The sequence below is a fragment of the Perna viridis genome, chromosome 13 (assembly GCF_037379345.1).
Source record: "Perna viridis isolate PV_CMFRI_1.1 ecotype Kerala chromosome 13, ASM3737934v1, whole genome shotgun sequence".
Taxonomy (NCBI): domain Eukaryota; kingdom Metazoa; phylum Mollusca; class Bivalvia; order Mytilida; family Mytilidae; genus Perna; species Perna viridis.
The window spans coordinates 35,376,633-35,394,787 of NC_142457.1; the positions used below are offsets into that span (position 1 = coordinate 35,376,633).

Here is an 18,155-nt window from a genome sequence, read left to right on the forward strand (position 1 = left end):
CTTAAATCTTGTTTTCGGAGCCTAGTCGTTTTGTTTGGACTTGGCAAATGTGTATTACCAGACGATGTATGATACTCGGATATTTATAATTCAATTGAATGTTCACAAATACCAAAATATCTTTTATGATGACCTATACACATGTGCAGGGTACAGAGGTACATGTAAATTGTATAATATATATATATGATTTTCAACCTTTGAAAATTGTTTGAAAGGGGCATTTGCTCTCGTTTTTATTTATAATGTAATTTCAACATCATAAACTCTGCAGGATTACAGGTTAAGATGATTTGTAGATAATATTAATTGCCGAAAAAACTGATGCAAAAATAATTCAAGAAGTAGAATTTGTAAAAAAATAAAGATTTCATATAAAAAGTCCGAAATTTAAAAATGGCGTCTTCTTATTGATGTCCTACATCAACTACATTTACTTGTATGACTAGGGTAAATATGTACACGTAACTACAGTTACCTGTGTGACTAGTGTTAACATGTACACATAACTACAGTTACCTGTATGACTAGGGTAGACATGTACACGTAACTACAGTTACCTGTATGACTAGGGTAGACATGTACACGTAACTAGCACTACAGTGAGTGCAAATTCGTGCTTTATTGTTAAAAATGTATTAACGAACAAATTAATAGGTACCTGTCTGAACCCCTTTCCCACTTTAAAATTTGATCTGTTCAGACAAGTGTCCGTTTACCAAGGTAAAAAATAAATTTAAATTAATAAAGGGAAACCTTTACAATGCCTGGTTTAGACACGTTTTGTATCATTCAGGGTTTGGTTTAGACAGGTTTTGAATCATTCAAGGTCCAATACAACATTTAAATTGATATTATTGATTGGAATACTCAAGGAACGTTTAGTCAGGTTTTGATATTATTCAGAGTTTGGTTTAGACAAGTTTTTGGAATGTATCAGGGCTCTTTTAAGACAGGGTTTTGAACTATCCAGGAATTGGTTTAGACAGGTTCTGTGATAATGCATGTTTTGGTTTTGACATACATGTATTTTTAGGATGATACGTGTCATGATGTTGATAGGCTTTTAGATTATTCAAGTTTGTTTATAGAGTATAGACAGGTGTTTGGTTTATTCAGGTTTTGGACAAAGCATGTTTTAGAATATTCAGGGTTCGGTCAAGGCATGTTTTAGAATATTCAGGGTTCGGTCAAGGTATGTTTTTTTTAATATTCAGTGTTCAGTTTAGACATCTATTTAGATTACTCGGGGTTGGCTTTAACATGTTTTAGAATTATTCGTAGTATTGACAAGTTTCTGGTTTATTCACGGTTTAGATATGTTGAGATACGGTTGAGATGATCTCTCAGGGTTTTGTTAAGGTAGGTTTTGGATTATTAAGGGTTTTGTATAGACATGCATCTTGGATTATTCAGGGTTTCGTTTAGACATGTTATATAGTATTAGGGGTTAGATAGATTTCACTATAGCTATAAATGACAGGACTGTTGCACACGTGTTCACGTCAACAGCCGAAAAAATTAAGACATCTTGTATTGAAGGAAGTACTTTTATTTATAATACATGTAGTGTAGACTTCAGTTAGAGGATCCTTGTGGTGACGTTAAATAACTTGAATTAATATTTTGCCATTTTCAACTTTCAAACATTTTATGAAATATATGCTTAATGTGTATGAAAATGTAAATCGCAGCCGTTTCAACAATGTGTTATGTGTATCGCACGAAGTCGCTTATATATACACATACGATATATACCCTAGGTTCGTACCAGTATACCTGCATTTCTTAAGAACAGTGAAGTTAATTTTATTCAGTGGAGGATCCAGAGTTTTAGGTAAGGGGAGAACAAACAAATTTCTTGACAAGAATACCGGAAATTATCACGTAGTGATCTGATTTTGCTAGTGGCATGCCCCCCCCCAAGAAAATTTTGTAATATTAAACCTCAAATCCTGCATTCTGAGGGTATCTTGAACAATTTTTTAACAATTTTTTAAAATAACAATTTTCTAAGGGAGGCCTTCCCTCTAGTTCAGCCAATATTATTAAATGATTTTCCAAATAACAAACGTGACAACCAAAATACAAAATATATCAAAATAAACTAGACTATGAAATACGGTATTGTATGACCAGCATGTAAGTCACACTGCTGTAGTGCGATAGGAGGTCGCTGCTGACCGCTGTACCTACTACATAACCTTATGACTTGTCACAACAGCAATAACTATTACAAGGAATGGTATGACCAGCAAGTCACACTGCGGTAGTGTGAAATGTGGTCGCCGAAAACCTTTGTAACAGTTTTGCAACTCTAGCTATTGCCACTGACTACATGGAATGTTGTGACCAGCAACACGCACTGCAGTAGTGTGTTTTGAGGTCTCGGCAAACCATGCAGCAGTTCATAAAGCCCAATCTAATGTAAACTTTTTTAAATCTACGATTTTATGCTTTCAATAGTTCGACGGTCTAAGCGAAAGTGACAATTGTAAATGATGACTGGGGTTTTTTAACGACCTTGAATACCAAAAACAGGTCTCTCAAGGTCGATGTTAGTGGGTTAGGGAAACCAACTAGTGTTGGTGGCGGCCGGAGCCCAGCCTTCTGGATACCAGAAAGAAGAACTCTGTAAGAGTATGTCCTACTAGCGGCTTGACTGCTGTGTAGACGCTCAGGCCTACTCCCAGACCCCACATGGGCTTAGGAGCGTTTCCCAACTCAAACTGTCTTGTAAGTACATCTACGTAGGAGTGAAAAATGTCAATGCTAATCACCTGATTTTATATGCCCTGATCATATTACTAGATCACATGACTGTTTTGTCCATTACCTCGAACAGGGTATTTTACCTAACCTCGATTATTCTAACAAGCTCCCAAAGGGAGCGTTTATGGTTATCTTATCGACTTGGTTCTGTATACTTATGGCAAGAAAAGCATCATTCTCTAATTTTGCTTCATTTTTCATACCGCTTTACCGGTGTTCTCGTCTCTATTGACTTTTTTTGTTCTCAGGGTTCGATTGGCTTAGAAATCGATTGTCTTGGACTCCATCTTGAATCGCCTCGATGGCATGTAGTTATATTTCAGTTAAATGAGATAATGTTGGTGTTTTCTTACCTTAAATAAAAATAATGAAGGGACACGGGAAGATTTGAAGTGAAAAAAAACTTTGAAATCGTTTGGTTTCTTTTGTTTGGAATGTTTGCGTTTGTGTGACGTCAACATTTTTTTTATCAATAGGAATCATAACGTTTCGCGCATTTTTCATTTTTGGGTATTTTTGACGTTTTTAGGGCATTAGGGAAGCAGAATCTTCACTTAAAGCTTGTTGATTATAAAATTTCTCACATATCGTGAAATAAATTTTATAGTTTGAATAGCTCGGCAATCCTCGCGATCAAACCTATAAGATTTATTAATTCATCCTAAGGGCCATGTACGAAAAATGGCGTTAAAAACCAATAGTAACAACTGACTTACCTTGTCGAAACGAAACTAAATAATCCTTTCATAATAATTTAATGATTATGCCGTGTCTTTAGCTTAACATCATAAGTACAATACAATAAACTAAATCTATGTCAACCTCAAAACGTGTCTACATATCCTAAAATATATATCACAAATGAATAGAATTTAACCCTTTCAGTGCCAATTTCAAATTTTGAACGTTGCTGACGTTGCCACAAAGCCTCAACAAAACGACGTTATCAGCGTCAAATACTTTGGCAACGTCATGGACATATGACAAATAATTGCGATTTCAGCCTTTTTTTTTCAAATTGCTGTTGAGCAAATTCTATCCGATCGATATCAATGGTATTTTGGAAAACGTTCCTCATTGGTCTGAGCTTGACATTGAGATTCATAACATTGTGCTAGCTTACTGTCTTTCAACAGAGATATTCTGCTATAATGATTGAACATGTCTGGAAACGTTTCCTTATAAAGACGTTTCTTATTTGACAGTGTGTACTTAGTGATACAAATTAAATATAAATCATTGATCTCAGTATCAGTCCGAATCGTACAGTTATCATGATACTATTTATAAATCAGTCTTTGACAGGGTCGGATTCATAGGGACGGACCTATGAAAAAACACACAATTTCCCGAATCAATGATTAACACCAAAGACAAAAACATGTATCAATGAAATCAAGGCATTTTTTTTAAAGTGGACAGTTACAAAAAAATCGAGAATTAAAGGTGAACAGATAACAGTGTATCAGTAGAGCGGAGATGAGTATACTCTCACTGGGTTAGGTCATGCCCCCTACCTCGACTTACACCAGAGACACATAGCTATACAATTTTAAGAGGTCAGCCTCAAATATGTTGTAGTGTCGAATTTTACCCATATATTATCTTTTATGTGTATTTACTTTGTATTGTAAAATTCTTATATTGTTGTATTTGATAAATTAATAAAATAAAGCATTAGTAAAGCCTTATTTGAAATAGACTATTTTGAAAAGTACACGTAATTACTGATCTTTGGTTTTGATTGGTTATTCGAAATTCCGTCATGATTTTGCGCAATTTTTGGTTTTAAGTTGAGAGTGGTGCTCGGGGTCGATGTGATTGATACAAGTTGTATTCTACAATTCTTGCCAGTTTTTATTTTCATGAATTGATGAACAGTTAAAACCCATTACAGACATAATGACCCTGTAAGTTATTTTCACATTTTTAACACTCTAATTGTATGATTAACGGAATAAGGGACATTTTATTTCTTTCTACGCAGATTTCTATTTGCACGATCCTCGAATGTTAACAAGAGCGGAGTATGAGTGTTACATGTAAGATCATTTCATATTTACATATTATCGCCACGTTTTATAATACATTCAGGTGTTTTCTGATCCTTTTGATTCTGTAATTGTGAAGTACGAAATGTGCATATGTGCAGTGCAAATAATGTACAAGGTAGTTGCACAATAAATCTATTTCATTTTACATAGTGTATTTGCTTGAGTAACCGATGTGAATCATAACATATCGTCGAATCGACACAGATATTGATTATAATACTTGTATAGTTGATTATTGATTTTGCGGGAACAAGTATTGACCTATTGTGTATTGGTTTCAGATATGCCGAGATGTTTTAACTAAACTGATTGTCTGGTTCACTCGAGCATAATATAGCTCATTCCACAAATGATAATCGCTAGCTATTTGTATATTTATTTTCTTTAACTGTTCGGGAAATATCCAAGATAACTTTCCTTGAATGTGTATTCGAATTCTGACGTCATTTGTTTTATTGCTACAATATTGATTATTGTATTATTTTAAAGGAAGATGTTTCATTTGTCTTTTATCATTTTTACCAAAATTATATATATATATATATATATATATATATATATATATATATACACAGTAATCAAATATTGAACTATAGTGAATGTTAGATTACAAGTAGTTTTGCATATTTTTGATAACTGTTTGTTAAGTTAAAAGTATATGTGACCTTTTGAACTTAAGAACATTCTATTGTGGTGTGTATTGGGTTCTTTATTATATTACTTATTGTGATTGATTACTCATTGTAATTGTGATCAAGTAATCGAACACTATGTGAATCACCTTAATGATTGTCTTTAAATTTAATTTCGTCATATTTATTGTTTCAGAACTATGTTATATATGTATGCTGAATAAAAACAAGAACCTGAACGGTTATCTTTATTACCGAGCCTGTTACAAATAGTTGAATGAAGATGAAGTAGCACGTTATCTTTATTAACCGAGCCTGTTACAAATAGTTGAATGGAGATGAAGTAGCACGTTATCTTTAAGTCTGTAAGTCTAGTGTTTACAAGGTTTACCCGTTAAAACAGGGGTCACTCCATGTTGAAAATGATGCGGGGATATAGTCTCTCTTGGTTTAAATTACACTTACATTTGAAAAAAAGAAGAACGCATGACCCTTCAAATTGTCCATCAGATTTTGCCGAATTGCATAAATGGAATGTACATTTAATCTATCCAGAAAGTTTCTCGTCATTATATGTTTTAGTTTAATAGTTCGTAGACTTAATTTTCTCCGTGTTCATTACAAAATACAGAAGAAAAGTATTTCAATTGAAGAAAAGAACAGTCGAACAAAATGACAACACAAAAGAGAGCAAAATAGAAGAAAAGTAGAAAAACAAGATTTACTTGCGACTTTTATGAGTTACCTGAATAAAAGTAATAACAAATTTACCGAACTAAAAGTCATAAATCGGCAAGGAAGATATCAAATAATAAAAAAGTCAAGAATCAAGGATAAACCAGAAAAATGAAATAAGCAACAATGTTCCTTACATAGTACAGATATTTTCCAGTGAAAAGGCTGTTAAACCAATTTGTATGGCTAGCCGAACCTCCAATAGGTACATCATGGAACTAAATATATAATTTTGTAATAAAATAAATAGTCAACTCGACAATTTTGTAATCGTTCAAATTGCACTGAATATCTATATTGGCTCGTTCAATATAGGGTTTTAGTACAACAAGTGCTTGTACAATATATGTCCTTGCAAAGGAATCTGTATATATTATCTTAAACTAACTATAAGCATTGTACCATTTTTAGCGGAAAAGGGGGCTAGGATGTTTAAAGGGAATTTAATGCTTATTTCTAATTTTTGAATAAAGTTTTACTTAGCCAACTAAAGAAGACATATGATCATTCATCAAAATTTCCCGGTACTCATGTAGAATGTCAAATAGAAATACTGCTTCTGCTAAAATATTTCTCATGCCTTCAATTAACAAATCAACACCACCACCCCCACAAAAAAGGGGGTCTACGCCTCAAAAAATAATAGAGCTGATATCAATTTCTGTTTGCTTCTGCATACGTTATAATACTGCTGTTTGTATTTTTTTAATTAAAAAAAGTTTTCTTCAAACTCGATCTTACGTATCATTCGTAAACTAATTTTTTAATAATGCCTCATTTTTCGGGTAGATATTTATGTCATATAATAATATCCCAATGCCAATTTATTTTTTAGAACTATAAATCTGACATAATTTAATGAAATGTTTGCAAGCATATCAATCAGAAAACATAGCAAATAAATACCGACAAGTTTGAAATGGTTTCGGGAGAAACAATCGAACAAATTTGCACTTGATAATCTGGGCGACACACTATACAACAGAACATAAACACATGAAATATGAAAACTGAGTAAAGTAAATAAACGAAATATTTAGAGTTAGCTTTGTTTTGATTGCATTGGGCTGTTTGATTATTTGTATTTTTGTATCATTAGTTTGCATGTACATTTATCATCATTTTTGTCACCTCGATATGCTTTAATTTAGTGAGATCGACTGAAATATGAAGTTTACTGAATTTTTTTTTTTACAAACGAAGAATTAAACCAACTAGAACTAATACATCATGTTATCCAGTTGAAACTTTTTTTCTTGAATCAAAATGATTTTTCTGTATTAAATCACGGATTTTACACATTTACTGTAAACGGATTATTTTCGAGGTTTCGAGGTTTTATGGATTCTGTCAAGTGAATATATTCGCGGGTATCATTTTTCGCGCTGTCGAGAAATGATCAGCGTTATACAGAGTTAAAATTTAATTCCGTGGGTACTATTTTTGCGCCTGTCTGTCCATCGCGGAATAGCGCATATTAATACTACAGTATTAAAAGCAACACATCATCAGATAAACTCTGCCCAGGGGTTTGTACCATATATAACGATGCGATGATAGGAATAAAACTTTTGTGATTTTGCTATATCAGTGCACTGTACAAGTACTTTAAGCTGAATAGGATTTCAAAATGTTTTTCTCTTTTTTTTTTTTTTTTTTTTTTTTTTTTTTACAACTATAACAAATTCCAAGAAACAAGTTATTTTTTGTGCATATTAATAACCCGAATATCTTCGAAAAAAATTTAACTCGTAACAATAAAAGTTTTCCTGTGAAATTAAACGAAAACCAGTCTAAATAGTGTCAATGTGTCGTACATAAACACCTCTCATGAGGCGACGGTCGAGAAAAGAACACTTATGACCGCGAAGTATATCGCCATGGGCTATACTTGCACTTTTACCTCGCATTTTCACGTGCGAAAATTCTATGACGTCATTAACGTGATCTTAAATGAAGACTAAAATATTGGTATTTTTTGAAATTTGAATCATTAGCCCAACTGAACCATATCTGGTATTTTAGGTTCATTTGACAATAAAATAAAATAAATAACTGAATAAATATTAAGTCAAATACACTTTAAATGGAGTAATATACATGTATCAGATTTAATATCGAATTTAATTCTTTCCAATTTGTAGACCTTTCGGATAAGGTATCAATCCTCAATATATCTTACTTTAATTTCTCTATTTCCAAACTCATCTGGTTGTAACGTGCAATACACATGCATTTTCGTTCAATAGTAATACTATTTTCCCAAGTTTAAATAATGATGTTAAAATGTCTCCTATTTAACACCATATATTTCATTCAATGTACAATTTATCTGCGAATGAAGACCACTTGTCTTATGTGATTATTGTGCTACAGTATCAAGTACCATGTAGCGGGTAATTTTGGCGGGAAGCAAATTTCGGCGTATTTTAGCATTTCACGATTTTTTAATTCTGGGATTAAGTACTTTGTACAAGCCCTAAGCATAAATAAGAAACTCTCAAATTTTTCGTATATGTCTTTTTCAAAATATGTTTACACCCGCCAAAATAGCCCGCGATACGGTATTTACTTTTTTCCTATTTGTAGGCTTTTACAAAGAATGTTGATGTAAATAGGATTGTTTAACGGCAATTCGTCCATTTTCCTTTGATGTTTCTATCTGAATGCTTTACCTATCTATTGTACTTATTGTAGGACATAAACATCAGGCAAACCAATTTAATATAAGTGCACAAGAACCTCATTGATTCGATTGTCCAATGAAAGAGTAATCAAGGGAACCAAGGTTAAAGCAGTTATTAAAAGAACGCAATCCAGGGACAAAGACCAGACATGGAAAACAGACAAACACAACAAAGAAAGTAATGTTTAAAAATAAGGACATATTTGAGGCATGAGCTAGTCGGTGTATTTTAAAACTAATGTCGTCTGCAAAGTGAAAATAATAGGAAATGTGAATAGATATTTTGAATATATTTAAAAGGAATATCTTAACATTGCACAAAATATGTGAAATATAAGAACAATTACAGAGTACCCTGACTTAAGGAGGTAGACCTAGGGTAAGGGACATAATCATATAAAATTATTGAAATGTTTGTATCATATTCAATTTCACCAAAGCCTCTCAAGCTTTCATTTGAAGCAGAATAAAATGAATCCAAGTTAATTTGATGCTTATATAAGATTGATGTTAAATGCTGAATACAAACGTGCCAGTGATTTTTAAGAGTTGTGTCCCTTACCCTAGGTCTGCCTCCTTAATTGAAACCTTTTCAGACTTTTGAAATTAGTTCGGTTGAAATGGGTGTTGGTTTTAAAATGTGTAAACTGAATTAAATTAATATAAAATGATTTCAAACAATGTCAGGTTTAGACAGGTTTTGGATCATTTAAGATTCTGTTGAGAAAGGTTTTATTGTATTTTGAAATCATTGACAATCATTTAATCCGTCTTTCGTTGACTCACCACCGCAATCCATTTCTACATGTAACAGTCCATGTGAAATGATAAAACGCGGGAATGGCGATAAACTGCACTAATAATGATCCTCAACCGACGCACGTAATCAGTTAATGAATGAAACTAAATGTTAATAAACATGAAAATGATATATCATACAAAGTACTGAAAACATTCACAGAAAATATAGATAAGCAAACATGTAATTACACATACACGAACAACAAACAAAATAGATAAACGTGACAAAAAATAGACATTTTACATAAACCTAGTATAAGGGACATAACTCTTGAAATCAGTGATATGTTTGTATCATATTCAATTTCACCAAAAGCCTCTTAAGCTTTTGTTTACAGCAGAATAAAATCAATACAAGTTAATTGGATGCTTACATAAGATAGATGTAAGATGCTGCAAACAAACGTTCCAATGATTTTTAAGAGTTGTGTCCCTTACACTGTGTCTACCTCCTTAATATGTTCTTAGTTTGGTAGCTGGAATTGGAAATCCACTAATATCAAAATCGCCAATTTCATTCCAATGGGAACAATTGTTTCTCCTCTACTTCTTGACCTATTCATTTATTTTTTTGAGGCTGACCTTATAGCTGATCTGATCCGATAGAAGGGACATCGTTTCGTCAGATCCTTTAATCTCAGTTTCCGCTATATAGATGATGTACTATCGTTAAACAATCCTAGTTTCAGTGATTTGCTACATCGCATCTACCCCTAAAGAACTTGACATAAAGGATACTACAGACTGTGAAGTCAGCCTCATATCTTGACCTACACTTAGAGATCAATGGCAAAAGGAAACTATTAACTATGGCTAAACGAATGAGCAAGTCATTTAAGACAATTTAAACGACGGTAGGTGTCAATAAAGTGGTAGAAAATATTTTTATTCAAATTTTAACAGTATGTTATTTATGTGACGCTGAGTATAGAGGTTGTCTAGCAAGCTATTTTCGGACTTGGTGCCATCCTAACCTCTGACATGCTGAAAGCCACCGCAAATATAAATTAGCTAAACATGTGTTTTAAAATATTGTAAATCTTTATTTTACATAAAAGAAGTTTAATCTACCGGAAATCAAGCGATAAAAATCCTAAATATTTGTTCAATACCTAGAAAACATTTGTAATGAAGACAGTTGTTATAATGACCAGCCATTTTGAACTATATCACTTATTTTACGGAATACAATATATTTTTGACAAAACGAACTTAAAGTTGGTAAAGGCAATTCATTGGTAATTTGATACGTTCGTTTCGCAAATTTTAAAATCCGTAATTTTATCAACCGGAATTACACACTCAAAAAGCTAAAAAAACAAATATGAAGGTCATTTTAACTGCTTTTACAAAGGATTTCTAGGATTGCTGGATTTTCTCTTCAGGTACATATAGGTCATTTGTTTTCCTTCATTTTAGTCACCTTCTCCCGTGTTATGGTAAAGAAACTGTATAAAACGTTTTAAATGGAAAATGGAAAAAAACTATAATCATGCCGATTTCAAAGAATGGAGGAACGAGCGTTATGCAATATGGCGATCGGAAGTAAGAGGTTGGGTTATGGAAGAACGGAATTACAACGTCTTAGGTTGTAGGAGTAGCTCACAGACAGCCACAGTTTGCGTAATCTGTTAGTACGTGCAAAAATATCTAAGCCCAGCTAAATTCTAGGTGCAAGTCGATCCTGTGGTGACAAAAAGCGTAAATGCTGCAAACAGATACACCAATCATCAACATATACTAGCATAATCACGGGGAAACGTTACAAAATATTCTGTAATGTGTACAGCAAGAGTGCAAATGTGATTTATTTACTTCGCTGTCCCGTTTGTGACCTCAACTATGTTGGCGAATCCAAACAACCTTTTCACAAACGTTTAAATGCACGAAGGAGTGACCTTACAAAAAAAAAACACACTTCCAATAAGTAAACATTTCAGCTACCACGACCTCGAGGATTTCAACAATTAAAGTGCAAATCCTAATCGTGGAACGGAATATATACGATCTGTAGCGATCCACAGAGGTTGAAGCAGGAAGGGTTTTGGATAAAACAACTCCATGTCTTATATCCATACGGAATAAATAAATAATAATAAAAAAAAAAACATTAAGTACTTCCGTGCTTATTTTAGTTTATTTTCTCTTTCTAGTTGAAATTTTTATAAAGTTCAAGATCATCTCAAATTTGGATTTCAATATTATATTTTCCACAATATAATTTCAATACGTCACAGGATTACGCCTAGCTCTGAGAAGGTCATTGACTGAAAATTTTCCTCGTTTATGTTCTTTTATAACATTTTTATCGGTGTCGTTGTACAATCTTTTAGATTTTAGTTCGGTGGGTGCATCGAATTCTTAAAAGAAAGCTATCCCTTTTCCCGGGTTGACTGTGAGGCTAGTAAGAGTTTTTGATGGTATTTTTAAATTATGTATAAAGGTATAAACCTGCTGATCCTCACAATATATAAATAACACCTAGTATGGCAAAGTTTTCTTTTACTTATAAATGCATGCTTGATCGCACATGTGTATTGTACATGAACATAATACATGTATATACACATTACGTTATAAGCACATAGTCATGAAAGATTCTGGCTATGTTGCTTTTTGAACTTGATTGAACTCTATCTTCAAATGAATCCTACCGCTAACCGGATCAAATGATTAACAGAAATGTACGCTTTCTCGGATCGATAATGATGTTTACCTTCGCATGAATGATTAGGACTGCCTGTGTGTCTATTGTTTGTATACTATACATTTTTACATAAGATAAATATATGTTGGTATTAACGACTTAATAACCTCAGGCAGAAGTAACTACTTATGAGTGTGTGAACCCACTGACGGGGAAACCATTTTACACTCGAATAACTACCTCCAGCTAGTATCAACAGAATCTCAGGGAGCTAAATGTATTTATAGATGTAATGAATGTGGTAAATGGTTTATTAGTTGTTTACTTATTAACGTTGACGTTTTCTGTCTACGGACAACAATGCCCGGATCCCGTGTGTCATGACGAATGGGACGTCGATGTCTTCCCCGACCCCCGGAAGGAAAGTGGACTGTGTGGTCGGGGCTGCGATGCTTCATATGTGTGTGATCCGTGTCAAGTTCTTAGTAGCCAGGAAGGTAAGCCTTCTAAATGTGTAAGGGGGTCGGGTATTTTTTTTTATGGTGAAAAAAGGGGAAGCAGTTTTTTTTTCTTTTATTTTGTAGAAGGAGGTGGTAAATTGTTAATATTTGAAGAATTTTATAATTTTTTAAGCTTTGTTATTTATATTCTTATGAATGGAATGGGATATCAACAAAGTTCCACCATAAATATGAGGGGGGGGGGTAAACAAAATTCAGATACACTGTTTAAATGTCTACCCCTCCCGGATTAAGGTAAAAACTAATACAATATAAGTCCATAAATACACTGCAACTAACAATTTCCTATGGCGAAGAATGAAGGATTACCTGTACATGTATATTTTTGTCACGAAAAGGAAATATTGGTCAAATTGATGTGCTTTTAATGCATGCGCCGCTTTTTACCGAAAACAACAGTACAGATACCGGGGCTTAAACCTGGCCCCTCCGTTCTTAGTATGGCTAGTATGTACCTGTACATCCGTTGTAAGAAGAGTCACGAAGATACATGTACATTGTAAATTATATACATGTATAATATAAATAATACAAATGAATAAAGATTTATTCATAACTTGTACACATGATTGTACTGTAACATATAACGTTCGGAGTCATGTCTTATATAAGGTCACATTCAGGGGTCATTGACCTTAAATTCTCAAAATTCGATAGCCTGCTATCCCTCTAAATATATATACTGTATAGTAAACGCACACTTTTTAGTGAATGTTTTAAAAGTTTGTTGTATTTATAAAGAAGTTAAGGTAGTAATGAATAATTCAATTCGGATGTAGCTAGGACTAGTGTTCAGGTTTATGAAATGTTGCACGATTGAGCACAACTCTACGGTGTCGTTTATAAAAGCGAAATTTAGGGGAAATTCAACCAGGATTAGTAATGAAAAAGAATAGAAATCATGGATAACGACCAGACAAAGAAAATAAACATGCAGAGCAAAGAACATGAAATAACCACAATAACACGAAAGTAGAAACAAATGTAAATGAGCAACCCGGACTCCATAAAAAACTGGGAGCATGGACCAGGTGTACCTGTATGACGTCGGGATTAAGACACTCTTACATGTACATGTAAATTTCTATAAAGTTGGTAATTATTTGTTAATAGTTTAAAGACCTTTGAGACACAGTATATAAACATACGAGACTCTTGAACTACATGTTGAATTGTTTCTGATGCAACTACATATGGTGTTTTCTTGTAAACCAGTTGGCCCGATGGTAAAATGTACGAAGAGGGCGTGGACGGCGGGGGGAGGGTCATGTAGACCCTTATTGTTAACGATGGGGTAAGTCGATGAGCATCCTCTATAAACACTTCTGCGAGGAAAATTATTTTGTTCCACCGAAGCGCTACCTCGCAGAAGTGTATATTGAGCATGCCTACCAACTTACCACACAAGGGTCTATTTGATATATTTTTGCACTGTTTGTTTGTCTTTCATTAATATAATTAGTATTCTTGCAGCCGGGGAGATAGATAAAATGATAGAGAGTGTTCCAGCGCATGAAACTATTTGTAAGGGGAATACAGACGACTACATCTTAGCGGTCGCCATTGTCAACAAAATGGAGATTACATCCGGGTATATATAAGTTAAAATATATTTTAGTACCATTTTATTAAACTACCGGTACTTGTAGCGGTAGTATAGCTGAATTAAAGCTTCGGTGAAGACGGTAACATGCACGTGCAAGTTAGCGGGGTTTATAATTTCATCGTCCGGAAGTGATATGTCACGGAAAGAATGTAAAAAATAACAATAAGAGTCCCAAATAATTATTTTAAAAACTTTAACGATTTCTTTAACGTCTAAAAATCATCGAACATCACGTTGCTATGGATATCGTCCCTTTTGCTTTTGTCCCAAACTCAATTCCAAAGACAAACAATATAGTCCAATATTAAAACACGAAAAATTTGCCTGGATGGACCAATGTATATGCGGTTACAAAAACACAATGGTGATATATATTTTAATGATAATAACTAATATAGTTTTATGATAATCTTGTTTTAAATAAAAAAAAAAACGTTAACGTTCTCTACATGCTGATTAGGTACTACAAATGCACGTGCCTACAACTATTTGCCATTTACAGTGACACCTTTTATGGAGCAGACATTGCCTGTATCATTGAATACCGTACTTTTACTCTCTGAGCAATATTCGTAAGAGTGGTCAGGGAACCCCTTAAGCACAAAGAAATACCCATCAAAGTGTTAATACATTTTTTAAGATATTGATAGGTCAACTTCAGTTGACATACACTATGGAAAATTTGTGGGAAAATTCTCCCGTACTTTTTCCCTAATTAAGGTGTGTTTCATGAAATTATGAAAAGAAAAGTAAGGTTACAAGGCAAAACATATTTATCCTGTGAAATAGATGAAACAGAGGAGACTCAGTCCGAAAATCTAAAAAAAAAAATGGCTGAACATGAGCAGCGAACCTACTTAAACATACATCTGGCACGAGACCGCAATTAATTTTCAAGTGCATTTCAATATACACATATGAGCAGATTAAAGAAATTCCACCGGCGCAAACTGAATAAAACTTCTCTGGCCTAAAGATATGTACAAACAGGATTTTTTATATAAATTGTAGAAAATTTTACCATCATTTTCTGAAATTAATACATATAATTCGGAGATGGGGTAAACATGACAAATGAACTGAGTTAAAAGTCCTAAATTTTAACCTTCTTCCACTGAACCAAATCACAACTTTTAGTCAGAATTGATTAATGAAAAAAAATCCCATGTAATTTTAACTTATTTTCTACCAATTAGAGGCAAAACTTCAGCAAATAAGTTTCCAGTAAAAATATGAAAAAATGTGGAAGGTACCTACTACCAAAGTTGGAACTATATTCGTATACAACGAAAACCAAGGGGAATTAATTGTGTTCTCGTACCATCTACTCGTTCCCTGTTCATTTTCTGTTTGCTTTCTTTGGAATAAATGCACCCTCTGTTTAATCAGACGCGGTCGGTTTTTGAGTTCGCTTCGACATCACGTGACACCCATGATAACGTAACCGATGAAGATTACAACCATGCATTTCATTGGACAAACGTGATAGCAACCGTTAGGTTCAAGGCTTTATTAAGGCATTGGTGTCCGGAATATTCTCAATTACGTTTATATATTGCAATATGAATAATCTTTTATACATGTATATTGAATAATTGGAAATAGCTAAACTGAAAAAAACGAAACGCAGTGGTCACGCAGTTCTCCAAATAAAATCTAATCAGATTTTGAATAATCAAAGGGAGAAAATGCGTTGGTTCTCTTTTTTAAAGATCATAGTACTTGTTAGTACACTGAGGTATATATTTTTTTATGTTCATGTATCCTGGTTCCAATACACATAACACTACATATTGTTTCACGGCACTAAGGTAAACTTTGTTGTTTATGTATTTTTATTACTAGGATATTTAACGATGTATCTTGATTTTGGGATTTATTTTTATGTTTATTTGTTTTTAGGACCAAGAGGTCGAACGCCAGGTATTTTGCCAGGACGTTAAGATATAGATGGGATTACGGACTATATTGTTATAATGAAGTTGTGATATTTTTATCAAAGGAAGATAGACAGGTATACGTTATTGAAATCTTCCAAAAACCCAATCACTTACTTTTATACAATGTATCACTCCGCTAAATAACTTAGGATTTATAACATCCTGGAAATGCGAAATGGCCGTTGGGCACAGCGTTTTTTAGATTTTCAAAGGAATGTGTTTTGGTAAATTGTATGACAGAGCAATCAACTCCGCTGACTTAATTACAACATCCTAAAACAACGTATCAATCCGCTATATTTATAAGTGAAGTGTACAGGGTGAGACATATTTCACAAAGCACGCATGTGCACTTCCGATTAAAATGGGTGTAGTTTTTCCATGTATTGTTCTAATGTACATGTAGTATATAAACGATTGGAAAACTAGTACATGTTAGACCAAATTATATGTAATCTCCCCATCAACAATCCTGGATTTGCCCCTACATGTACATGTACCGACCTGGTGTTTGTAAACTAAAGTGCTGGAATCTGTAAGAATCAGGCAAAATTGAAAAATAAGGAATCATGCTCAGAAAAAAAAAATGAATCCTGCTCAGAAAAATAATGAATCATGCTCAGAATAATAATAAATCATGCTCAGAAAAATAATGAATCATGATCAGAAAAATAATGAATCATGCTCAGAAAAAAAAACACAAACTATTTGACACTGTGGGCACTTAGTTCATAGTCTATCGAACTGACGAATTTACGGGTTTTTTTTTTCGTCTTTATTGAAGTTAGAAGTATCACAGGATGCAGAAAAACGAGTTCAAAGTTTCAATAGAATAAGAGTAAGACATGTGTTATCTTCCTTTAATGATTAAATTGCAGTGAATTTCAAACAATTTATACCTAGAACTACTAATACATAAAAAAATTATTTCCGAAGACATTTTGAATCAAATTTCATAGAAAGACTTTTGCTTTTTTTTCACCGAAATTCACCAACTGTCTGATTTCACAAAATTATGTATATGTACATACACTTCTCGGATTGGGACCTTCGTAAATGTAAGTAAGTGTTAATAACATGAGTTTAAATATGGTTTCTGCTGATTTATCATTTTTCCATAAAACCCTGCGAATATACATGTATACATGTAGGTACAAATGTATGACATTGTGTATATAGTTTACTGTATGGCATACAATCACCTGTGAGTGTGTGGTTAGAAAGTTTATGAGTGTGTGGTTATGAAGTTACGACGTTAGAACATCTTGCTTTGTCTTATTCTACAGGTCTACACATCGCCCGGGAGTATAGCGAATGAGGTACTGACTTCTGAATGTATACAGGAGATATACGAAGAAGCTAGAGACAAATATCTGAAGTCAAATCAGTACGGGGCGGGCATAAAATATATAATTGGAGAGTACAAGTAAGGCAAACAAAATATATATCTATTCACTGCTACCCTACATAATCTAGTTTTTTTATGGCCACTTTAGCTTGAACACCGTTAAAGTGTGGATTGCTTCCCGTTTGAATGTAAAATATTTAAAAAAAAAAAACAATATAATTTCCATACCGGGTTTCGCCTCAGTCTCCAGATAACAGCTGTGTTATTTTAAAACAGTTTCAAACATGATATGTTTCATACTGCATAGAGAGTGGTGACGAAATCCACAGAAAATTTCATGATGTACGTACACGTACAAATGTATACTGTTTCTACCTTTTTTGCAGGAGAGTATTCAAGGATGGCAAGTGCAA

The 18,155-nt window shown here is 33.4% G+C and overlaps 1 protein-coding gene across 1 annotated transcript in view; it reads left to right on the top strand.

The window, feature by feature from the left end:
- The first annotated feature begins 12,168 nt into the window (after window positions 1–12,168).
- LOC148600620 (uncharacterized) overlaps window positions 12,169–18,155 on the top strand; it is a 6,983-nt gene continuing 996 nt past the window's right edge. The window contains exons 1-6 of the mRNA XM_088558246.1: window positions 12,169–12,824; window positions 14,322–14,439; window positions 16,357–16,468; window positions 17,179–17,232; window positions 17,681–17,820; window positions 18,129–18,149. Coding sequence (XP_088414372.1) covers window positions 12,620–12,824; window positions 14,322–14,439; window positions 16,357–16,468; window positions 17,179–17,232; window positions 17,681–17,820; window positions 18,129–18,149 — 650 coding nt within the window. The 5' untranslated portion in view covers window positions 12,169–12,619. The remainder of the gene's footprint in view (window positions 12,825–14,321; window positions 14,440–16,356; window positions 16,469–17,178; window positions 17,233–17,680; window positions 17,821–18,128; window positions 18,150–18,155) is intronic.